The following is a 27,012-nucleotide window of genomic DNA, read 5'->3' as shown; positions in this document are numbered from 1 at the left end:
CTGTATGCACTTAAAAAAAATGAGAGAGAAGCCTTAGCTCTACTGCTGCCACATGTCACTCCTCCAGTTAGTGCAGAGGTTGATCTAGATGGCAATGACATAAAACGCAAAACAAAACAAAAAAACAAGCCCAACTCCCCTCCACAATTAAGCCAAAAGAGAGCTGTGCTGATAGGTGGAAAAGCACTTCTTTTTGTTTCCCTTCCTTATCCCCATTAATACAATGAAAACTTGTAAACTTACAAAATAAAAGAAACTTGGGAACTTATGTCAATAGATCAGGCTCTGGTTGCCATTCAAAATACTATACTATACAGAAAAGTCTGCACAGAAGGATAAGCTTTCAATAAAAAAAGTATGCAATATTTAGCTTTTTAACCAATTGTTTACTAAATGCTGATATTAAAAACAGTTATCTAGAAAAGTAACTCTAGGGAGTTACGCAATTCAGTACCATGCAGTTCCACGCATATTGCTGCAGCTTCTTTCACACCAGCATGTGATTTTCCAGTAGATGCCCCAACTCCAGGTATTAGGAGAACTCTGACCTCCCAAACCATGAGTCAGTCACAGTCTTCCTCAACTGAAAAAGACAACTGGTCTAGTGTGCTTAAACACAGTAACTTTCTTATCCAAGGACTGGTACAGTTCTCTCTAGCTACTGCGTCTGGTTGTCTCTGATTCCCCAGCCCAAATGACCAAGTACGCCCTTGCAGCAGAGCTAAGTGAACACTGGAGCAGTGGAATGGAGCAAGGCTCGAATTCACACCTGTAGATCCACAGAGAGATACCTTCACTGTAACATCAACTAATTCCAATCCTCATATAAGAGACCTCAGAATCAGACAGCACTAACACACAAAAAAATTATGCTTCTGGCAGTACCATATCCCACAACATAATTTTATCTACCATCAGCCAAAAGAATGCATAGAGATATTCATTCAAGGTTAGCCATCATTTTCATTCCTGGTTCAAGGTGTACAAGGGCACAAACGTGTATTTGCTTGGTATCTTAGAATAATCCTCCAGAAGGAACTATGGAGATAGTCTGTCACTGGCTTTGAGGAGAATACCGTTTCATATGAATATATTTATCCTGTACTTAGGCACAATCAACAGGTAGAATTTGGCCCCTATTTACAAAAGGTATAATGAAGTAAAAACTATTGCATCACAAAAACAATTAAAAAATCCAACTTTTTAATTAGAGATTAAAATCAAATACATTTAGCAGCCTACACACCCACCTAATTATTTCTGAGTAATCTTATCAAATCATCATCTTACATTTTTCTTGCAAATGTTAAGTTTCTACAGTACCATATATAAACAATGCAAGTAGTAGCACGTGTCCCAAGCATTCTTTTGAAGTAAAGAACATTTATTGAATTCATGCTAATCAGGAATGTGCTAATTTATGACAATCTCTAACATTACATCATAATGGCAGTAGATACAACTGAAAATGAGCAGGGGTTATCGTATCCAGTTGTTTCTACAATGTAGAGAACAGAAAGTGACTCTACAGCAAACATCAATATGCCTGCACAGATATAATCAGCATTCTGAAATCAGATTGGCAATATTATTTACAAGTTCTAGATAGCAGATAAAAAAGATGTAAGGAAAATGCAGACTATGACGCATACTTTGTATTAATAAGAGTTATTTTTCTTCCAGTGCTGCAGATATCCTGAGAAAAGTCATTATTAGTTTTGCGAAGCTTACCAGGACTATTTAAATGCAAACAAATTAAATTAAATTTGAAAAGAAACTTATTTTGTATTATATTAAATAAAGCTTGTAGTGTTACCCTATAGAAAAAATACTTCATGAAATACAGAAACTGCAGTCCTTTAAGAGTTGTGGATGCCCAACACCGAAGAAGCAACCTTCACTTTTGGGTTTGGTAATATTTTTGCTTCTGCATTAATTTACTCTCCCTGAATCAGAGGAACTGGAGCTCTTAAGCAGGATTTATGCTTATTTGTTTCCTAAAAATATGTAGTACAGTTAAATTTGACTTATTAATATAGTTAATTTCTATGTAATACAGTTAAATAGAATTTAACTCCATCTGTAACTCTTGAAGTCAAGTATCTACTGACCTCAGGAGGTCTACTCATGTTTTTAGAAAACATACTTGACTAGGGATAAAGGACAAAGAATGAAAGTTATGCAAGGAAGGAAAACAAAGTAATTTACTTTGCATGGTTCCTCTCACAGCTGAAATTCAGCAATGGCTAGTTACCCATAGTTACTTAAACCAAATTAGCCTGTTGCTCTACAAATGGAAAGCTGTAAGTAAGAAAATAAGCTTAGAATATCACAGATACTTTTCAAAATCAGCCATTAACATTTTTGCAATGCAAAGTCTTCTCAGCTGAGAAAAAATAGCCAGTTACTGCATGAACTACGTCAAATCAAATCTTGGGGGAAAAAAAAAAAAAATAAAAAAAAAAAAAAATCTTGTAACTGCCTGAAGAACATATGCAGCATTTTTCTAACATTTGCATTCAAGGAAAAATGCAACATCATATGCAATATGCTGGAAAAAATGAGTCAGCTTGGCATTTCAGGTCTTTATCATGACCGGAATATCCACTAGTTTGTACCTAGCCTACTTTCTCCATTAAATTAGCACTATCAGCCAGTACTGAATATTAATTTTGAGAAAATATTAGCAGAAAGTTCCATGACATTGCCAAACAATTAATACATTATTAAACCTGAAAAATGCAGGATCATTGGCAAGACACTAAATCAGGAAACCATTACATAAGAATTTTAATATGGTCTAAAATCAAAAGAGTAAGAAAAAAAAAGTTCATAGCAGATATACTTACTGTATTTTCAGAAAGAGAAGGCTATGTCTTTAAATTTACTTTCCATTTTGTAGTTTAGAAACTAGATTGGTCAGGTATTTGAGGAGAATGTGTGTGCGGTGAAACTGACCTACCACATATGAGTTTTTGCATGCACACTTTCGAATTTTCAGACAATTTATGAACAAACTAAGAAGAGTTTTTCTACATATCAGTGATTAGAATATGTATGAATAAGTAAGTCCTTTAATTTATTTCCAACTGCATACAGAAATAAAATAATGGCCTGTAGCAACTTTGGTAACAAAATCTGAATACACTTCCTTGTAAATAATATACGACAAAATGCTTGAGACTAATACTGGTGTCATCCGTTACAGAGGAAAACATACTGAAAAGTTAAGTTCAACATTAAAGAAACACATTGCAGATCCAGTTGGGCACAGATTTCAATGATGTTGATTTTTCAGTGTCCTTCACCTACAAGTTCTGCAAAGTTTTCTAGAATGCAATAGCTGCCTGCTTTTACAGCAGTGGATTTTTAGAATGCTTTTTAGAAAGTATCACTATTGCTATACTCTCAGCCTTCAGCCACCATACAGATACTCTAGCAGAAGTTACACAGGTTATACAAATATGTGGATACCGAATGTTATGCTACTTTGGAGAAAGTAAAAAAGATGACTTAGCCACTAAGGGCCACCTTCTGGTACAGGAGACCCTGGTAGAAAGCTTGAATTATCACTTGACAAAGAGCTGAAAAGCAATCTGTTCTAGAGAGATTTTTCCTTGGGTCTTAGATGGAGGATACGCAAAAAAGTAAGCATGGAAAGGAAACCGTTTGCAAAGAACATTGTTAGGAGGCAATACTCCCTTTCATTTCCAAAGCGGTACCCCATCTGAGGAGAGGTAAAAGACGGAAAACCAAGACAGGCAGGTTCATAAAGAGGGACTGTGCCCAGCGTTGGGCCAAGACCACATTTCCAGAACTCTGGATATTCTGGAGAAAACAGATTTCTCTCCAAGGTTCAATCAGCAACCCAAATAACTGCAACTCATATTAGAAGAAAGTAAGACTTTACACTATCTCAGCGTCAAGCCAGCAAGTAGAAGTTACAGTCCTATCCAGTGAATTTGTATCTTATTTCTACAGGAATTTTACAAACAAGAATATTTGCACAGCAAGTCTAAAGATGTAAACAAAAATATTAATGTAAATTAAATTCAGAATGAATACAGAAGTACTATTTGACTAAGTATTTTCTATAGTATCATGACATACAATTTGATTAAGTACTTAATATAATAACATGACAGCTTTTTTCACATCATCACACAGGTAGTGCCTAACTGATAAAAACTGCAGTATTTTAACATGTAAGCTTAATTACATCACCCATCCTCTCTGGTTTGACTAACAGCAGCAGCTAAAGTTGCTACTGACTATGCTCATACTGCATCGCCAATAATCAAAAATCCACATGAAAGCAGCAGCTGCTAAGTTCTCATAATCATCAGTAAGAGAGAGGTCTGAATATTCAAGGGCAGGAAATTCTTCTCCAAAGCTTATTATGAAAGTAACCCATTTCTATACATTATGCATTATGAAAGATATCTAGGTTTCTTTAAAACTGACTTAATTGCTAACTGCTACACAAACATTTGTTTCTTCAGAAGGACTAAACAACTGTACAAAACACAGAAAACTGTCTAGTAACACTAAGTTTGGAACTCTCAAAGCATATGCCTTAATAGCCTTGTTCACATAAAAGTACACAGTTGTTATATCTTCCTAGATGGTTTCTGCACAGTCACATGTGCCAAATTATTAACTCAAGAACTGGCGATACAGACAACGCTGGACACACCTTGTTCTCTTTGCGTGATTCCTGGAACTTACCCCCAAAATTATTTGTTTTTGGTAAGAAAAGCTGATTTGCAGGAAGATTCTTAATTCAAACCACAATTTCAATTGCTGAAGATCCTTTACCCATACAAGTAGACAAAAAAAGATGGAAGTGTCCTTTATGCTCTTTAGCACAAGGAAACCAACTTTCCAATAAAGTACTGTTATCAAGGTACACATGATGTGGTACATTATACATGTGTATTAAGTGGGCACTGCACTCCAGATTTTCCAAATAACAGTAGCACAATTACTTTTCTTCTCCTGTTGGTTCTGCTTTTTTATACAGAAGCAGCTGAATCTGAAGCAAATATAATTGGGCTGAACATACTGTTAGATTGCACTGCCGGACACAAAAGGTAAAAAGTTACCACTAGTTAATCAATATGTAGTTCAAAACACAAGTTCTGAATACATTTCTAAAATGAAAAACGCCAAGAGTGTGAATTGGAGTCCTTAAAGGAGATAAACACCAAACTCAGTTTTAGCTTGTACCTGGCTTACAAGAGAAGTTCTTCAACCAGCAACGTGCACCATACATAAATCATTATTAGAGAGGTGAACTCTGCTTACATGTGGTTATCCATAAATGAAAATTCAAAGATGCAAGGATTAGGAAAATAGAGCCCATTTATGATCTTCACCTGAAAATGACATCTTACAAAGTGAATCTTAGCACTTACAGTCCTTGCTAGGAAAAAAAAAAAAGCTAGGGGAATTAGTTCTTACGCTCTACTGGCGAATAGTGACAATCAGAAGTTTGGTGACAGAATTCTCAGAACATTTTCTGCTACTAGGCAATTTATCACACCAAAAGATGCTCAACATATATTATTAAATAAGCTCCAATTTTCTATATTTTATTCTTTGGTGTATTAGCTGCAGCAGTCTGCTTGCTTTGACCAGTCAGGCTCTGAATGGATTCCAGAAAGACCTGTATCAACATATGTCACTGCAACACCCTTCAGCTAATCTGGAAAAAAAAACCCCAAACAATCAATGATGCACCAGAAGCTAGCATAGGCAGCTGAAGTAGATGCAGTGGCCCTCTATTCAAAACAGAAGATATTGACAGGAATAGGAAAAGGGGATGTGATATCCAGAGGCATATGGGGATATGATATGGTAGAATCAATCTTCAGATGAGAAATACAGCTTCAAATACTATCTGTTATGCAGTCTCAGTAAGAGTCTTCTGCAGAAAGACTGCCTGGCATGCCAGAGCAAAGCCTGGGGTCAAGTGAGCAAGAAAGACTCCAAGGAATTTTTTTGAATTTGCCTATGTGTCATTCAGAACTTTTTTCTCTGACCGAGGAAGTAAAAGCTGAAGAAACTGAGCCCTAATTGTGAGGGCAAAAGATGAAGAAGGAACCTGTGCAATCTCCTCCTTCACTGGAGCATGCCATAATATTGCAGAAAACACTCAAATACAAGTTTTCAAGAGTAGAGTTTTAAAGCAATTCTACCACCTCATTTGAAGCCAACAAGCAATGAGTCACTGTTCCTTACAACCTCCAGTGAGCAAGAAAGCAAGCTAACAGTGAGGAGGCAAGCTCCAGTGAAGCTCTAATTTCATCTGCATCAAAGCAGCACGTTGAGGCCAGCTCTGTAAATAATACCAAGTCACTAGGTTGTGCGACAATAGCAACATCTAAGTTATGCACCCATAGAGGCCTCACTTCTCTGTATGTGCCTTCGGCTTTCTTAATGCTTTCCCAAGCCACCATCCTCTTATCATTACTTTCTATAGGACTGACATGGTCAGTATCAAGCTACACTGGTACCACAGCCTATTGCATGGCATGATATGGACCACAGATACCCAAAGTCAATTTAAAAGGTTTTACATTAGTAGAATGAATCATGTGAGGGAAGCTTGCTCTCACTGAACTTGGTGCTTCGAGGCACCAGCAACAAGGGTAGCAACAGTTGCATATGAATCCATGAAAGTCTAGTTGTTTCACACAGATAAAAATCTATCTACAAAATTAGCAGAGGGTTTTTAAAATAGTTGAAAAAGTATGTATGTATACCAAAAAAGCATGGATAATATATCCTAAAACTAAGGAATTTTTTTTTTAAGTGTACTTGGGATTTGCTCACTTGTCAAAACCAGGAATGAAGTCAAAGGACCTAGGTCTCCTCTTGGGAGAGGGAGATGCCTCCCTCCTGTGCACTATGGCTGCTACTGGGTATTTCGCACAGTCTTCCCAGCTCCTCTGGAAATGATAGGAACAGAAGGATTAGAGCAATACAAGGAGGGATCAACGTCCTCCTTTTTATTCACTCATGCTTACTGCTCTACAGACAGCATCCTTGCTGACCTGAACTTTCTGCTGGACAGGGAATTGATACTTTGCTGCACAACCCTCAGGCAGAAGAACTGTTTCCACCTCTGAAACCAGCTAGAATTGCATTTAAATATGCACTTTTTAAACACTTGCTGTCTTGTAGCTCAATAGCCCCCAAATTACAGACAAGCTCTATTTGAAAGTACAGACAAGCTCAGACTGAAAACAGTTAACAGGACCTCTCTACTCAGGAATTAATTAGATTTGGTTGTTTTAGGATCCACATAATTGAGAAAGTAAGGGCACACTCAGGCCAAATCACTTTTGGCAGAGTCTTCCCACAGTACTACGTCACACCCTGATTTTGCAATCTATATCCACTGCCGCCAAACAGAGAGTAATGCTTCATTTAATCCACACCCTTGTATAATTTGGCTGAGAGTACTTCCTTTAGCCTGAAGGCACAGCAATAATTACCCTAACATACACCAATTTCAAGTAAATATAAATGGTGTGCTTTTGATAAAGTTTTTGGAATCTTCAAAGATTGCTGTTATTGTGCTCTGTATTTAGTGTAATTTTTAGTGAAATATTTTAATTAACTTGCCTAGAAGAAATATGAAAAAGAACATATAATAAAGGAACATGTGTATCTTTGATCTCAGTATAAACAATTCTAGCAAGTTTAACTAGAAAATACAAACTCTTCTGACATTTATAACCTCTTATCAATCAGATAGAGGAAACTGGATAACCAACCTTTTAAAATAGAAGAACTATATTGTCATTAATGATAATGGTTTTGTCTCTGTCTCTTTACTATTCTGTTGGAACATTTTTGTGGTTAGATGAATCTATTTATACACCTTTTGTTTTCAAATTAAAAAAACACTTTTTACTATTCATTTTATAAATGTAAACACTCAGCTCTCCTACCTTAAAACAAAGTCCTGTATTTGAGCCTTGAGCCAGAACTCTGACAGTGGCAACTGATGTTGGCAGCACAGCAGGGCCACAGAGCTCTCAGGAAGTTCTTTCCCTTGCAGGTCACCTGAACTGCCTGTAAGCCATGGTGAGGGCACAGCTGTGTCCTGGTACTCTTAATTTTTATTTTCTGCCAAAGTTGGCTGCAAGGTGGAACATCCCAGAGATGGCTCTAGTGACTGAGCAGAAGGAGTAAGATCAGGCAAGTACATGCAAAGGTTGGCTGCAGGTGACAACTGAGCCTTCGTAATCTATTTGCACTGAAGAAACTGAGACACTGTTTCTTCAAAATGTAAATGGTATGGCAAAACAGCTTATAAAAGAACCAGAAAGGCATAAAAAAAAAATAAATCTTGTGATGGATGCTTCTATTGTTTTAAAAGAAAATTAACTTTGAGAAAAATATTCTTTAGTTGAATTTTTCAGTTCTTCCATTCTGCTATGAGCAAATAATAATAATAGAAAAGTTTTATTTTCTTTCTCCCTTCTCTCTTATACTTTTCCCCTAAGCAAAAGTGAGATACACGACTACCTTAAAATGAATTATCATTTTCCCCAGGGGAGTTCCCATTCAAATTAGCACACAGACATACATAAAAAATATTTTAGACCTAACGTTCTTCTGCTTTTGGTAAAAATATTTTTACCTAACTTCAGTGTAGTTAAATCAGTTCACACTCGCTGAAGAGCTGATCTGTGGTGTTTAGCTGGTACTTTGTCTCTGCTCAGTTCTCCTACCCTCTTTTGAAAAGTGAAGAAAAAATCTGGTACTTGAATCTAAAACTTAATCCATTACCATAATTTCTCTGTGACTATGCAGTGCTTTATAGTTAAAATAAAGCCTTGTAATGAATGTAAAGGTATTATCTTTGGTTAATAGAAAATAAAAAAAACAGAATAATATGCTGAAAAACTGGGGACTAAAATAAACCAAGTTTATTCACTTACAAAGTGCTAGTTTTATGCATTCTCTTGCAACAGTTTTCATAAGTTATTGTTATCCAAACTGGGGGGTGGTGGGGGTGTTTAAGTAATTCAGTTTCCAAAAGATGGAAAACATATATACTTGATCCAGTCAAAGAGTTAGAAGCAACTGAGTTCTACAAATTACAGCAAAACATGAGAATTCTGCAAAGTTGCAATTAGATATTTGTTATAATAACAAAAAACAATTCATATTTCTACATTTAGGAATGCAAAAGAAAATTATAGGCAATATTTTCCATTTTTTAGAACCACTGTCCCATTAGAATAATTAAATGAAAAGGCCACATTTCAAAAAAATTCCATCCCCATAAAAATGTTAGAAGAATTCTCTTAAAAATTTTTAAATGGTTAAATTTCTGAAAAATGTGTCAGGCAGGATCAGTTCTACAAATATATGACAGAGCAGGAAAACAGCAAATTGCATAAAAACATAGAAAGATAACTGAGAAGTGAGAGACAAGTACTGGGCACATATTTCTTCCATCTTAATGCACATTACCCTTTTCAAACACATGACATTCTTCTATAAGCAGATTGTAGCTTGCAGGAAGCTAACCATTCTGCAAGCATTTCTTCTTATGTATTCTTAGACCACTTTCTATTTTGGCAGCACCTCTACAGGACATACTAATAGGTGTTCTGTATTTCTATAAAGTTTAAGACTTATAGACAACTGGTAGTAGACTACTAATCAAAGATATTTCCCCCACTGGACTGCCTGATCACATTGAGGCCATTACGACTACCCCATAGTGAACAGGAAACTTGCATTTCTCCCTCTGTAGTAGTAAGGATAAATAAGAAAAGATAAACATATATCAGGCCACCAGGGAAAAACACTACTAAAGCCCTTTTGCACAGGCCTCATCATAACTTCATTATTTTCTTAATCAGTATCACAAAAAAACCCCACCCAGCAGACTCACTGATACTAATGAAATTGAGAGACTGTCTTTACTTACAAAAAGGAAGTAGGTAACGTTTAATAATCTCACATTCTCTTATATAAAAGTAAAGAAAATTAGTTTCCATCATCACCTATTCCTCCTAGCAGCTTGTATTACACTCAAACCACTTTCAACTAATAGTGTGGGTTCTGAACCACTTTTAGGTATGTATTTGGTACTCTTCACCACAATATCCTCCTGCCCCAATTTTAAGAAGATGTGGGGCTAAAAAAAATTCCTCAAAGTGACTTAGACATTATGGCAAATTGCTACACCATTTCCATAGCTCTGATCTGTGCAGCCCTGCAGGCTTAATTGCTTTCCCAATCACAGCAAATCTAAATTAAGCTGTTGGGTGAGCTAATGAGGGAACACACATTACAGTTTAACAGTGAACGGATATACCCAGATTCTTTCAAGACAAAATCGAGAGTTCTTTTCTTATGATTATATTCTCCACAAGAGATCTTTTACACAAACTCAAGCTATTTCTCTTAAAAAATGAATGAGATCTCACTCCTACTTTAAAATTTGATAAAATAGAGTATTTACAATAATATGTTAGGATCAAAAAAAAATAAAAAGTACTTATTCAGTGATCTGTGTGTCATTCAATTCGCCTGCATGGATTGGATCCCAGTAAACAGATTTCTCCAACTGGCGCTCCTACTGGCACTCCCACTAAACAAGAATGGTCCCCCAAGGTCAGCATTATCTAACTTCAGCACAGTAGTGTGGGAAAGCCGGCAATGCTGCTGGCTGTACCGCATGCTTTCTCTGAGTCATCCTCCGTCTGCCAATCAGTTCTTTCAGTCCTCTTTGAAAATGCCATCAACCTGTATCCAAACATAGCCAGAGATATCTACAAATATTGTATTTCATGTTATACTTGGACTATATATTATTACACACACATGCAACCTTCAATTAATATATACTGTCATCTTTTTTAATATCTCTTCAGGACATTTTATTACTGTTTATTCTCAAATTAGAAAACTAAGCTATCCTCATAGTAAAACTGAATTCAATTGTTCATTTGATACATTTTCAATGATAGTTTGCATGAGTCTTTTCTTCCCTAACAATTTCTTATTAAGCGATGAAAAGAATAAAGCCAAACTGAACTAGCTTTCTACACACATTCTTCCTTAAGTGGCACAAAATTATGTGAGAAGCAAGATTAATACCCCCCAAACAAACAAATAAAAACGTTAAAGTCCTCCAGGACTGTGGTGGTACTGAAGAGAGATGTTATAGAGTTGGGAAGAAAGTATGAAATATTGAAAAAAAGGTAATCAATGATACAAACACAGATATGTGGATGTAACTTTTGTCAGTGTTTCTGCAGTATCTCTGCAAAAACGTGAATTTTGCTACTTGATGTACCTCCTTCTGCTTCTAAAAAAACCAAGAATCAAGATAGTCTTCTAAGAACATTTAGTTGATACACAAATATTTTTGATATCTTTGGTGTAGAAACCTATTTCACTGTTTGCTTGAGACTGAAAAAAGAAGTTTTAAATAGTCTATCAAATATAACGGAGGACTTAAATGAAAAGCCAGTTTTGTTATTATCTTCAGAGGGTGCTTTGAAGCTTTCACTTTATATAGGTGGAAAACACCTTTGACTGTCAGTTGTGTTAATGGAAAGAGAATTTCTAATTGTTCTCAACCCTGCCAAAGTGTTTTTTTGTTTTTGAGATTTTTTAAAGATACAAGAACCATCACGTTTCTAGCACATACGTAATTAATTTTTAAGAGCAGGTTTAATTAACTGGTTTTATTGAAGTCAAAATTTTAGTGAAAAGATCTGTGCGGTATTTATAGTCAAGCTTCAATCTCCCACATAGTTAACAATTAGGGTCCCTGCTAATTACAATTACTTGAAACCTAAAACTTATTTTAGAAAACATGCCCTGAACACAGTGGGAGTTACTGAAGAGTTGCTGTTGAATAAAGCCTAAAAATGCAGGCCGTTTCTTTCATGGCATGCCATGGATCTGCAAAACAGTGTCTGAGAGTATAGGAATGTGATTTCACTGTCCAAAGATGCTCACAATCTTAAGGAGGGAAGGCAAACAAAACCAGAGGAGATTTTAATGTCTCTCAAAGAACAGGTAATTGAAAGCTGGAGCTTTTGCTATTTCCTTTTTTGTTTAAAAAATAAGAACTAGATATGTGCTATCCTGGAAGAAGGTACAAAGATGAGAACATGACAAGGAAAAGACAGCAATGTCTAAGACAAAGTCCTGGATAATGCTACAGTGCAGTGCTGCAGAGTAGTACTGCAGCACAGGTATGATAAAATTAGCACTGAAGCATGAGCATAAGTAGAGCTATGCAGCACAAGGAAGGTAAAACCTCAATTCTGACTATCAAATACAGGTCTTAGACAAATTTTCTTATTACCAAAAAAAAAAAACCCCACCAAAGAAAAGAAAGAAGAAAATCAGTTCAGCTTACATATTACATACTTTTAGGGACAGATTCCCTAAGCAATAATCAAGTAAGAATGGAGTAATCTGCTACATGTGCAACATGGAGAAATCTGACTAAAGCGAAAAATAGGACCAGCCATAGGACTTTATGAATCCAAATTACAAAGGTAAAACTTAAAGGAGATGACTTTCTCCGAAGACACACATCTAGCAAACTTTTCAAAAAAATGAAGTAGCTATCAGCACAGCTGCAGCTTCACTGAGGCAGACAAAAAAACCCTGACATGGTAAAATGAGTTACATTCTCAATGAAAAATTCCAACTGACAGACTATCAGGATGGACAGTAAGAAAACTGAAGTTCCGTGCCTTCCTCTCAAATTTAACAATACCTTTGTGAGAGGAAGGCACACAACACACATTTCCTTAAATTTAAATTAATTTTGTTAAATTTTAAGAAATCTCTCTAATGAAGTGCTTTATACATAATGCATAAGAAACAAGTTCATCCAGGTCTTCTATCTGCTTTGTGGTACCTACTTCCTTAATTACTGTTTGTCAAAATTCATTACTTTTTTCTAGTAATTCTAACCACACTCTTGACAAAACTTTAAATATATCTCTTGCACAGCACTCTATAGCATTGATGGGAAAGCAGTAGATGTTAACCTTGAATTTAGTAAGACTTTCAACACTGTCTCCCATAACATTCTTATAGACAAACTGATGAAGTATGGACTGTGCAAACAGACACTGCAGTGGACTGAAAATTGGCTGAGCTGCAGGGATCAGAGTTTTGTAACCACTTACATGAAATCTAACTGGAGACCAGTCACTAGTGGTACACTCCAGGGTCTGATACTGGGGCCCACACTATTTAACATCTCCATTAATGACCTGGATGATGGGACTGAGTGCACCCTCAGAAAGTTTGCAGGTGATAAAAAAACTGGGAGGAGTGGCTGATACACCAGAGGGACATGCTGCCATTCAGAGGGACCTTGACAGGCTGCATAAATGGTCCAACAAGAACCTCACAAAGTTCAACAAAGGGAAATGCAAAGTCCTGCATTTGGGGAGGAATAATCCCATGCACCAATGCAGACTGAAATACAGAAAATACCATTTAAACATAGAAAAACCCCTTTAGACAGGGTCCTGAGCACCCTGCTCTAGGTGAACCTGCTTTGAGCAGGAGGGTTGAGGCTACATGGTCTCCAAAGGCGCATTCCCACCTTGATGATACTGTGATCTTGTCTTTACTCATCTCACATAAAAAACGTTCTATGCTTGAGAAAGGTTATGAAGCTCTCTGATGACTAAAGAACAAATTATTTAATTTAGAACAAAGTTAGGATATTTAAGTATTGCATGTAAAACTCAAGATCAGGGATTAAAAAAAACATAACTGAACAAACTCTTTAAGGAGACAAGGAAGGATCTGACATTAGTTTACAACTGGAAGTTACAGCAGCTGGCATGCAGAAACCCAAACACTAGCAGACTGCTTCACTCTATATGGAGTCACCTCATGCAGGTAACAGTTCACCTTTTTGTAAAATTAATTAAATAATCAGAAAGGGGTGCTCATTACAGAACACAGGAAAGACTGAAATAAGAAGAGGCATCTTTGCTATCACACTATGAAATATTCAAGGACATACGAACCCAAGTGGTTTCCAAGTAACTCAAGTCTGCTTTCACGAAATAGTGTTGCTGAGGGAAGGGGCTATATTAGAATGATAAATGGCATTGAGCCATATTTTCAGTGTTTCATGAATTTTTCCTTCACATAAAATATATTTATATTTATGTTTCTTGTTTGACTGCAATGTTGTGAGAGCCTGTGGACACAGGCTCTTTAGGAAGGACTGATAGGGAAGACAAGAATGGGGAGTGCTGCAGGGAAGGGAGGAGAGGCTCAAATGCGTAGAGCTACAGAGCAGGTGACAGGTTTGTCAAGCGCGTATGGGTCAGAATTGGAACAGAGGTCAAAAATATGGACATTGTGGGGGGCACCTGCTACAGACTGCCTGATCAAGAAGAGGAAGTGGATAAAAACACCTTTAAACAGAGCAAGAAGTCTCGAAATCACAGGCCCTGACTCTCATGGAGGTTTTGAAGCACCTCAGTATCTGCTCGAGAGACAAAATCCACGGGCTACAAGCAATTCAGACTTCTGGAATGCGCTGGGGACAATTTTTTGATGCAGATGCTGAACAGACTGACTAAGGGGGCTGCACCCCTGAGCATGCTAATAATGAATAAGGCAGAACTGGTTGAAGACAAAGGCAGTCCTGCCTCAGTGACCATGAGATAACTGATCTTGAGTGAAGTGAGGAAGGTAAATAGCAGAACAAGGACTGGGGCTTCATGAAAGCCTATATACATGTGAAAGTATGCCCTTGAAAAGCCAAAACGTACTATATGTTTGAGAGTACGCAGAATCCATCTGTTAAAGTAATGTTCACTACTATGCCTTTTACACGTGCCTCTTCATTTTATTTGAAATAGTACAAAATCACTTACAGCTATTTCTGCAAATATATCTGGATACAGAAAGATTTAAAAGTCAGGAAAGATCTGCAGTTTTACTGCTACTGCCCATAAATCACAAAGGTGGATACCCCATTTTTCCACTGTTTCCTACCTAAAGCAAGACCTAGATAATTGTCTTGTTAAAAGAAGAAAGTGCTGCATGTATCCAGGCTACTACACTGTCCATATCACAAGACATCAGCTACAACCTTATCAAGTTAATAAAGCATGCATATACACCAGTTACACGGTTAAAAAGATTGCTAACAGAGTTTAACGCATGCTGCCTGTAGGGACTTCACTGTAATGGGAATTCTGCATTTTGCTTTAAGAAGCACTAAATACACAGCAAAAGATGACAGGAAAGTGTGAGAATGAGAAGACTGAATAACTGCTAACATAACCCTCAGGAATATGTAACCATCTGCTGGACAAAAATGAAGGATCTCTGTATTACAGGCAGTTGTTAACAATGCAACATCCCAATAATGTATGTACAGAAAAGCATACATATTGCGTATATGAACCCAACACAGGAAAAAAAAAAGGTTTTGTGCTTCCAGCACAATTCATAAATGAATAGATCTGTTTAAGTACAGATTTTTCCATTATTCGAAAGTAAAACTAAACTGGCAGTTAGGAGCGATGAACATGAGCACCTATGTTCACACTTTATAACCAACGGGGAAACGTGAAATAGATGACTACATCTTTCTCATATGTTTCACTGAAAACAGCTGTCACAGTAGAACAACTTGGAGACCTCCCAAATGACAAGGAAGTTGTTTAGGATTTTAAAATATTTCCTTACAGGAAATTCTATTTCAGTTGTGGTCCACTAGCATTTTTATGGTTGTTTCCCCTAAAAATCTTCATTTTCTCATTGCTTTCATTAACTGTTACAAGACCATTAAAATGTATGTCTTTTTTACTATACTTCCCTTGCATAAATAATATCCTGTACCTGTGGATCATCTTGAACTATTAGTCAGTTTTGGAAACTACATTGGGAACACACATGAACAGCTATAACACATATCTATGTTTGTTCATGCTATTTAAGAAGTCTCCATCAACACATTTATCTGTGCTTCTGCATAAAGTAAAATTCAAGACAATAAAATGCACTGGTTTGAGCAATATTAGGTACAGGCATTTAAAACAATTTAAAGTATTTATTAATGTTCTTTAAAGGGTTAGTCCACTTATTTTGAATACTCACAATATGTAAGACAGCATATGTATTCTACTGTTTCTGTAAGGTTTACACACTCTGGAAACAATAAGCATCTGTTGTGTAATAGCTGAGTATTATTTTGGCTCTAAGCCCTTTTGTTAAGGTAGAAAATGGAAATACAGAAGTTACTTGGAGCATGGCCATTTACACTGTGAATTACTGACTAAGTGCGATTCTGAGACTAGTGGTCAATCTTTTAGTCCATGCTAAGGACCCTTTTCCCCTGCTGCTCAGAAAAACTAATCATAACTTGATTTGCGAAGAAAATTGTCTGCCTTTGGGAGATAATTCTATATAATTATAGAGACTATTCCTATCTTTACTATCTACATTTTAAATCTCTGTTACCTGTTTTTAGTTCATTATATATTCCACCCTCCCCCTGGACTTCTTTGTACTCTTCTCAAGTATACAAAACAAAAACACTTCAAAACTAAGGCTCCAATTTTTGTCTTATTTTACAGGTGCCCAAAAAAAAAAAGAGAAAAAGGCATGAAATTACCAATTTTATTATTAAATATTGTGATTACCGATGCAACAGATATTATTAGCAAAGTAAGTATCAGAAAAATGCACAACTTCATTGCTCACCTTTTTGTCAAAATCTTTGAATACAAAACATCCTTAGAAACAAACCCCTAAAAATAAACACAACTGCAAATAAACTACCAAGCACTATGGTTCTTAAGTAAAGTGCTTTTCTTACTACTGTTTTCTTATATCAGTACATCTGGTTTTAAAAATATGATTTTATTGTTTTTCAGTGTCTGTATTTAAGATACTTTAGTAAGTATTAAAATATTATCAAAATAGTAAATTAAGAAAAGGTTGCAATCTCGTACTGTTCTAGGAACTTAAAGCACTAATAAATAAGTGTACAGCTTAAAGAAAAAGTATTACAAGGGAACATATATCATTACTGGACTGTATCACACTGCACTTTATAAACAATATCACATATAACAAGCAGGACACTCCCTGAAAGAGCTGCGCAGCAAAATTTATAAAGGCAGAAAAAAATCCTCATGTTGTTACTTCCATGTAGAAGTTATCACCCGTTCCCTACAGAGAGTGCAGAAATAAAGAAAGAAACTTACCACTTTTAGTAGTGAACAAATACGGAGGATTCAGGGGAGTGCTCAGAGTGCCTTGCAGTCTTAGCTTGGAGTGTGGTGACAGTGATGATGGCGCAGGAAGCAAGAGATTTGAGCTCGCCTGTAATAGGAAAGACAAATCAGAAAGAAGTGTAATTTCCTGGGTGACTTACTGATGCAACAGCTAGAAGAGAAATATTTGCTTACTGTGAATAACTATTAAATTCCAGGAAAAAAAATTAAGACTCAAGTCGATTATAAATAACAATTTCAATGATGGGTTGGGTTTTGGGTTTTTTTAGACTATTTGGAAACAAAAACTTTGAAAAATTATTGACACAGCTGTAAATTGAATTGCATGTTTACATATGGACACAAACTCTCAAGCACTGCAAACAATGGAATAGAACTGTTTGAACTGGCATCTCGTTGCATCTTTGTGTATAAAAAAAAAGTGACATTTATATATGGTTATAAACTTATAAATGTAAAATAACTTCTCATTTTTGAGTACTCAAACTACACTACATCTACAGAGAGATTACTCAATATTAGAATGAGGGAAAAAAAAAATCTTAAACCAGTCCTAACATAAAACTGACTTCTGCAAATCAATAAAGCATACTTAGACCAACACACCAGACGCTTCCTTTATGTAAGCTACACAAAAAAATATCTGCAGTCCTAATTTCCATAGCAACAAAGATCATGTTAAAATTTGGTTTGCTATGGAGTTTCTTGATATACAAGCAGCTATCACAAAGCAAAAATCTTTCCAAACTTTACTCTTGACATATTATGTCACAGCCTATGAAAAAATACATTATGACAATCTTAGGTTTTTTACATGATCCAACTGAGAATTTTACTGTTTGTTAAACATATTTTCACTGGCTGCCTTGATAACACAGCCAAAGGGGAGGGAAAATAGCCCTTAAATAAAATATTTGTAACTTTCTTCAAACAAAATATTCATATGCTAAAATTTTTGAGTTATATACATAAACCAACATAATTCTTGACCCTTTCAAAAGTCAAGCCTATTTCACAATCTAGAATAAATGCACATGGTCACTTAATCCAACTAAAAGCCCACACTCAGTGGATCACTACCTTTGGCCTCAGTAAAATCTAAATCAGACCCTTAAACTTTAGTTGTGGGCCACAACAGAACAATGACATTTTGCAAATTTTCAATCTACTGACTTGTCAATTCTGTTTAAAGAAAGGAGACAGCTAAAACAAAGTGAATCAGTGGCTTACTTCCAGAAAGGCTATAATTTATATAACTACTATTTCTGCCATTTATTAAATATCAAGCAGTTCAACAGGTTTCAATAATGCAGAATACGTGAGCATTGGCAGAGGTACTGGGATACAGGTAATATAGCACCAGAAAGTGTGTTGCATAACTTCACTGGGCCATAGAGGATATCTGCTATCATCTCCTCTGTATTACTACACTAGACATTCATCTTAATGTATCTGGTTTTTGTGTAGCAATATGGATTTAATTCTACTAAAAGAAGTTGATAATAAAAACTGTCTTTTACTAATCAAGTACTCTCTCAGCAACTGCACGCAGTTGTAATGACTATGCTCCAAAACTGACCAGAAAGAAAAGCAAGACAGAAAATCAGATCAACCATTGAACATGATGAAAAACGCATTAAACCAGCCAGATTTTACTGCAGTGTACAAATTTAACAGAATGTTAGTAAACAGTAGTTGCGAAATGTAAGCAAAATGAAGAGGCTTGTTTTTCTGAACAACAACAAAATCAATCTGCTTTTCTTATATTTACATATGCATGTGACTAAGTTTCATTAATATAAAGTTTTCTCTGATACACACAAATAAGGTGGAAAGCCAATGGCTTATGTGTTTACTCAAACACAGAAGAATAATCTGTTCTGCAAATGTGTCCAGCTCAGCTTCCCAGTGTTTCATCTTCTTTTATCCACTCTTAGATCTAGGGAGACCCTTTCTGCAGTAAGACAAAGGAGAAGATCTCGCCCCTACATAACTTGCTTGCTGAGTGCATACTAAACCATCAGTGATACAAACTTATGTTTTCCAGTCAAGTATTCTCATGGAATTCTCTTTCAAATTTGCTATCAAAAAGTTGATTTCAGACACTACCAGGGAATGAAGACAAGTTGAATACATCAGCCTTTGGAAATCAAATTATCACAACAGAGCAAACTATTCAAAACTAGCACTTAACAGACACTTCGCTGGTTCATCCTGGAGGGAAAAAAGTATCAGGAGAAACTGGTCTTGATTGTGGCGCTTGAATGAATTATATAAGAGATATGGAACTCTGTATGTAAATTATTCCTATACAGCATTTAATTCACTTCTCTTATTTTCCTGTTGTATTACCCAAATACTCTCATTATACATGCCAAATAGCATACTTTGAAATCAAATGCAATAGACACGTACATTAGAAAACTGAATGTACACTCCTGAAGATTTGAGAAAATCAGCCTTTTTAAAATGCAAAGCAAGTTCTATCTTGCAACATTTCCTTCCACTCCAAGTCCTTAAAAACAAGGTAAAAACCATTTTTATAAAAGAGATATTAAAAAGAAAGTTTTAAATTTAAGCAGTCTTACAGGAATGATTCATTCCACCCCCTAATGGCAGTGATGCTCAGCGCAGGTGAGCTATAAAAGACTGTCCGTCCAAAGTAAACACAAAATCAGAGTTTTAATGACCTTTCTGCCACTAGCTCTTAAATATTATTTAAATCTCTAAAAGGCCCAAAGAAGGAAAAACCCACAACATAATAACAGAAGAAGGAACCACTCAGCTAGCTAATAAGTGAGGACTAATGATTCAGCAGAACTGTTTCCAGATGAAGTGCACTGTCCTATGAAGAATAATTAATTCTCCGACAACAGACAGACATAAGACTACATACAGAGCAGTGAAGCAATCTTTTTTTTTTTTTTTGAAATGCATGCTGTGGGAAGGCATTGCTAAATACCTTTACAACAACGAGTAAAGTTGGCTAAGACAGCCAACCATCAATCTACTTATTTTTCACAACAGTCTCTGCTTGCTTCATGCACAAACCACAGCTTTATCAAAGACACAGTTTACTACTATCCTGAATTAAGTAAAACTAAGAGTTATAACACTCATGTAGTTTTTGTAGTGAAAAAGGATACCTACATAATTTTTGCCAAGTTTAAACAAAGTTGATCTGCATTTTTTGTGTTAGGGCAGCTCTATGCAAATTATGCAAATATACACTTTCAGTGGAACTAGTTTTCACATTAGAAGTGAATTGCATGAGACAAAAACCAGAATACTGAAGACTTGACAAGTTAACAATTCCTCTTTTTTTCATGAGAATGCAATTTTATGACCTTTGCAACCAATATAATTGACATTTCCATACATACTTGCAAGCCAAATCAAGTTGGCCAGCTCTATACTACCTCTTAGTCTTTCAGTTTTAGGCTTCCCCCTTGAAACTTCAGGCTTCTAGGACACTGTTTTTAAAAACAGTTTAAAAACATTATTAAAACATGATTCTGCAAGAATTTAAAAGCTGACAATTGAATTTGAAATAAAAACCAAACACAAATTCTGCTATTTTACTCAATGGTAGAATAAAATACATAAGCAATAATGCTTAAAGTAGGAGTACAGTACTAGTAAGTTTGAATCAAGTTTACATCTATGTAAAAATGCAATCATTTCTATGACAGTAGCATTAGGAGTACTCCAATGAAGACTGGGATTCTATTGAGGTAGATGTCCTGCAATCACTTAGAGACTAATCTGTTCTGCTCTTAAGTAACTTTTAGACTAAATGGGAAAACCAAAGACAGCTAAAATAAGATATCATCCCATTACACACAGGCAAAACCAAAACGTATTTACGTGGCTTGTCTGAAGCAAGTGTGTTCCCCTGGTGCTCCCTACAGTCCTCTTACTCTGATCATATAGATCAAGACCTCATCTACATTGCAATGTAGTTCCCTCTTAACTTGGGTGCTCCATTGTTTTCCCCATAAGAAACCCAGAAGTGACCAGGGCACACACATGAAAATTGAAGCTAGAAGGTGCTTGATCCTACAGTTTAGATATAGCCATTGTCTACAGATGATATGTCTTATCACACAGTAATGATATATATTCAATTCCTTAGTTCTGCCAGAGACTTCCGGCATTTCAATTACAGGCTTACCACAAAAGCTTTCTTCCTCTTCCCCCCCCCCCCCCTTTAAAAAAAAAAAAGGTAAGAAGAAATTAAGATACTATAAACATTTGGAATAGTAAGCTTCTTTCTTTTAGCCACAAGGAAAACCAAATTCTTTGTACAAGGCACAAAACTGTTAAATACAGGCTCAGTTATACACAGGCCGTGTAGACTCACTCAGCCATAAAGTACAGAGAGTATGACCTCTCCTGGATTGGATAAAACTGGCATTTCGCCTTAAGAACATGCCTGGATATACACGTTTTAGCAGAATTGGCCAATGTCTTCACCAATAACAGCAAAAAGTAGATTTGTCTTGCTTAGTAAGAGCCAAGCAGATTACTATGTAAACTGTGACCTCTTCTGCAGCTGGTCATGATTCTTGCTATCAAAGAACATATGACCGGGGCGGGGGGGGGGGGGTGCAGGCAAGGAGGGAAATAAATCCATGACTATAGTAGTAAAATTTTAAAAATGTCTGGTTTTGTGCAATGAAAAATGGATGTAGCCTGTGTCGCACACAAAACATACCCAAAGATACTTGTCCTATGATTTTATTTCTCTTCCTACTAAGGAAAATAGACAACAAATTCTTCTGACTCACACCTTGTCAAATACATATAGCAATCTATTCCTCTGTACCTGCTGGTAAAAGACATTAGGACATGACTCTAAATACAGTATACAGTTTCAGGTAATCACGTAACCACTCAGACATTTGTAACACCCCCTCCCCCCATCTCTCCCCAAGTATTTGGTTAGATTCTAGGCTTCTCCAATCATATATATATTTTTTCTTTTCCACAGAGATGTTAAAAAAAAAAGATATATTTCTATGAAAATTTCATTATCATTCCTATCATTCTAAAAAAAAAAAAAAAAATTTAACCAGGCTTGCACTTCACTAAATTGTTTTTAAAATTACGCACTTAAACAAAAAGTGTAATCCAATTTCTTATGTTGATAAGCTCTCATTTACTTATTCCAGAGATTAACTGTAATGTAACCATTCCGAGAAAAAAAGTTTAAAAAACCTGACTAGATTTCCCCAGAATAAGCAGCACTTTTGGATGCAAAGATATAAAGTTATTTTCTGTATCTTTTATTTGAATGAAAAACAAATTGCTTTTGTCAGCTAACAAAAAATAAAAGGAATCTGTGAAACTTTATTAAAAAATTCTTAGAGATTTAATCTTGTATATCCTTCTTTAACTCTCAATTTACAGTATCTCAGTATTTGAGCCATGACCAATGTTCCTTTCTGCACCTGATGTTGCAAGAAACTCTATCACTGCCCCAATAACCATCAATAAAAAAAGTTGTCAACAATGTTATTAAATTGACTCAGTGCACATTTATGGTATTTTCTGTCATAAAAATTTGTTAACAAAAGCTGCTTTCTCCACACTTTGGTGACAATAAGCCAGCTGGCAGAAGGAGATGTAATTTGCTGGGTTTTACCAGCATGAGTGAATCTAGCTTTCTCCGCTTTAAAATATGATTTGAATAAACACAGTATTACTCAGATGTCCCTGTTTACTTTGTTCAGCAGGGAGAAAACAGTGAGTAACTTTTCCTTAACAGTGTACAAATGTTTATGGCAAGAAAACTGAGATGGTAAAACTGGAAATAAAATTAAAGGACTGATCAATAAAATCCACACACATTAAAAATGCTTAACACCATCTTATTTTACCCTCTGATAAAATTATGATGATGGATATACTTTTATGCTAAACAATGAATGCAGTTAATTTCTTGTGTCTGACATAACCTTTTATATAAAACATAAGCCACTGAGAAGTAGAACGCTGAAAAAGGTCAGTAGTGGAACAAAATCTTCTGTCACAGCTGATTGCAGCTTATTATTGCTACTTTAGACCTCTATTCAAGTAGTAATGTCAGCAAATATTAAGTAAGAATTGAAGACAGATACCCTGTGCTTAGAGCACAAAGACCTTTGCTGTATAAGTATTACTGCCCTGATACTCTGACTAGATTCATACAGGTCACTTAACTTGAGTAAAAGGCTGAGAGCATGCAGATTTAAATTCCATATTCACTGTAAAATTTGTAATGACTCCCTACGATAATAGGAATCTGTGTATCCAAAGATGCACACAATCACTCATTAACTCTTATAATTAAAAGTATAAAGAAAGAGTAGAGAAATAGTTTGAAACAGAAATTCCTTACATCTATTGCTAACGCTCAATAGAAACTTGGAGAGAGGAAAAATTCCTTAATATAACTAAATGAAATATTCAGGGAATTCAATAAATACTCTCATGAACAGATATTTGAAACTACAGTCTTACCATAAACAGCCATTTCAGTCCCTTTATGCTCCATGTTAGCTACCACTGTAGTGGAGAATTTCAGAGTTCTGGTACCAGATCTTACTCTGGAAGAGTCTCAGGCTGCATTGCTGCCAAGGTGGAAGGCATATTTATAGCACTCTACCTATTTCTAAGGTAACTACCTAGACAATGATCTTTACTTAATAGTAAAAGCAAGATATTTTACCTATTTTCTTTTATTCACTGGCTAAGTGTAGGAAGACTAGCAATTACTGCAGAGTAACTAATTGCGGTAAATACATACAGATCAGTATGAGGATAGAATTTGTGAAACTACTCATGTTGCATCTGTGCCAAAGTTCCTTCATCTACAAAAATACAAACAATAGTTTCCTTTCTTTTACATCTCTTTTGACTGTATTTTAAAATCCATCTGATGTTTGCTAAAAATGAGGAATGCCTAGAAAAAAATTCTTGCTAAGCAAAGAATATTCTAACATAGGAAGATATTACAGATTTTAAGGATCTGACCTGCTTTGTAAGACTTTCACAGAGGGGAAAAAACCAAACAACAAAACAACAAACCACAGAAAAAAATAGCTTTTTTTTTCTAGCACAGGCAACATAATTAAAACTGGCAAATTTAATGCATTGACAAGGAAAATTCATTATGATTTCCAAAACCTTACTTTATAAGAAACTATTTCTTAAAGACATACAAAGTAAAATTCTGTCAAAACTTTCATATGCTATTAAAGTATTTTACCTATATAAAGCTTCTAGTAATACTTCAGCCATTTCATATCAACAATCACTTTATGCAATCACAACAATTCAACAGTATCTGCTTGGCAAATAGAAAAAAGATTTCTAAGAAATTCTTTTATCCAGTAAATGAAATGCACGGGGTTATAGGATTTCAGATCCAAAAGTGGTTCCACCATGGCTTATAAAACACATCCTTGTAAGTCTGCAGCTGGGAGTAGCTATGTTTAAAGTAGTAATTGCAACAGAATTTCCTAGAGTAAGAAAATCATACGGGAAAAAGTATACAGCACTACTCAAAAGCACCTGTTTGATTTAAAAGCGGTAGACTGTATTGCCCAGGTCATCAGAAAAATGATTGCCTACGTTACAGGATCATCAATAATTAATAAACTAAAATCCAAATCTATCACGCAGTAGGCTATATGGACCTGTCTTGAAATTGCTATAAAGATCCATCCTCACGTTTCTTCAAGAGTAAACTGTAGCAGATAAGGTGCACAAGTTCAGAGCTGTCTTTCTTGTATGGGCCCTTCCAGTTGCATCACTCAACAGTTTAGGAACTTCTTGAGCATCAGCTGGCAGTAACACCGGTTCATTGGGCCAATAGCTTTTGCTTAATCTCTCCTTTACGAATTTGCCCCAAATCTCTGTGAACCCATGTACACTTCAGTGCATATCCCCACTTCAGCTGTAACAATTTTTTTTTTCCCCCAATACTGTTCATGATTTCATATATTTGTCACAACTTTTCTCTCACTCTTGTCCACCTGCACAACCTGCAAAGCTGAGGAGGTCTAGTCAATTTAATCTTGTTACATGCAAGCTCTTCAATAGCTTTTGGCATTTGTACTACTCTTGTGTGAACGTCTCATTTTATTTTTTTTTTTTTTCAGAAGGGGTCTCCAGAACTAATTACAGTGTTCAATATATGGGCTCATCCTGGATTTCCTAAGTAGAAACTCACAAGCATCCTCCTCATATTCAGTTTGGAATGGATCTTACTTATCGTTTCCTAAAAACTATTCACTACAGTTTTGTTTTTAATAAGAAATAAAATTAAGTGCTTCCCTCCCCCTCTTTTTTAATGGTGGTGTATGCACAGTGTAAAACAAATGGCTTCCTATTCATTTGCAAGTCTCTTTGAGAAAAACTTAAGGGAAATTTAAGATGATTCTATGAACTTAGTGAAAAAGAGGTTTTAAAAATACTGCAAATTTCTTATACATATGATAAATAAGATTACAGAATATCAGTACCTCCTCTGAACATTTGTAGATAAAAATTTTGTATTCCAGGCATGATCAAGTGAAAAAGCTATTTCAGCCTGCAGAGACATTCCAGCATCACAATTTCAGAGCTACGATGTTATACCTTTAAAGGAAGCCCTTCTCCCCATATCTACATAACATATATCACCCCCTTGTTACGCAAAGTTATGAACAGGTATTTTTATTGCTACATAGAAGTGAAATTTTAAATACATAAATAGTAACACTGAAGGAAAAGCACTTAGGAGTTCTTTCAATGACTAGATACGGGTTTAGTGTTTTCCTATCAAAAACTTCTGTGAGTAGAAACATACATTACCATTAGTTCCTTGAGGCAGAGATAAATAATTGCTGCCACGATTCACTATACTGTAATTTCTCTATGTGGTAAAGAAGCTGATTCTGCATTCTAGTTTCATAGAGAAATTAATATTTACTTTTTGTAATAAAGTGTCCTAGCTTTTGTGAACTGCTAAAGCTTTAGCCCAATATTCAACTCTTGGTTCTAATTACACATTTTCTGGGCTAACAAGAATGGTAATGTTGCAGAGGAGAAGAAAAGAAACTTCCTCTATCATTCATTAAGGTTCCTGTTTAGGTAGCAAAGAAAAATAAAAAAAGAAAAAAACATTAGTTCTAAAGGGACCTGGAAAGGCGGCACTGTTCACAACACAAAAAACCCGAGCTCATACGGGATCAGAATATTCTCTATTCTATCTAGCTTAAACAAAGTTTTAATGTATTTACATTACATTTTCAAATCATATATCTAAGTTGCAGACCTCCAAACTTTGCGTTTACAAGTTAATTTTATATCCATTAGTTGCTGCTGTTAAGTTCGCACACGTTGAACCCAGAGACCCCTGTGTTGGCAGACCTTCTGTTCAGAGGCTCCATCACCTTTGTCTCATAAAACACGACCCTAGGCATGACCTCAGGGCAGGTTTACTGTCTACAAGGTATGCTGCCAACATCCTTGTCCCAACATGTTAATCCCTATGTCTCTCTGACAAGGCATTGGCAGACAAACATGACCCAAAGACCAGTACAAAGCCTACATAGTTTCCAGTTCCTTTTTATTTTTCCGGTCAGACAAATAGGTACAAGATAACACTTTAACACTTGCATTCTCATTTGGATTTTCATATTCCTACCCTATCACAGGGCAGCCTGCCACCCTAAATGTAGCTTAATAAAGACGCCTT

General features: G+C 35.8%; 1 protein-coding gene and 1 long non-coding RNA gene across 12 annotated transcripts in view; both read right to left on the bottom strand.

The window, feature by feature from the left end:
• The window catches only part of AHI1 (Abelson helper integration site 1), a 100,333-nt gene that overhangs the window by 33,328 nt on the left and 39,993 nt on the right, over positions 1–27,012 (bottom strand). For 8 of the 10 annotated variants that reach the window (XR_003924638.2, XR_003924637.2, XM_030022649.2 and 5 more), the window contains exon 19: positions 17,256–17,373. Coding sequence is in view for 7 of the 10 variants with exons in the window: in XM_030022649.2 (XP_029878509.1) it covers positions 17,256–17,373 (118 nt within the window). In the remaining 3 variants the exon portion in view is untranslated. Of the gene's footprint in view, positions 1–10,531; positions 10,780–16,756; positions 16,797–17,255; positions 17,374–27,012 lie in introns of those variants that run through there. The other 2 variants (XR_005932994.1, XM_041125331.1) reach the window with 2 other exon arrangements.
• LOC121233476 lies at positions 4,745–8,344 on the bottom strand. Of its 2 annotated transcripts, XR_005932996.1 has the most exons (4): positions 7,962–8,344; positions 6,838–6,953; positions 6,582–6,714; positions 4,745–4,812 (listed from the first exon to the last, which is right to left on the bottom strand). It is a non-coding gene; the product is annotated as an uncharacterized LOC121233476 (long non-coding RNA). The 2 variants fall into 2 exon arrangements; XR_005932995.1 differs by having other exon boundaries at positions 6,582–6,953.

This window comes from Aquila chrysaetos, chromosome 8, assembly GCF_900496995.4.
Source record: "Aquila chrysaetos chrysaetos chromosome 8, bAquChr1.4, whole genome shotgun sequence".
Classification (NCBI taxonomy): domain Eukaryota; kingdom Metazoa; phylum Chordata; class Aves; order Accipitriformes; family Accipitridae; genus Aquila; species Aquila chrysaetos.
This window is presented reverse-complemented; position numbering and strand designations above follow the sequence as displayed.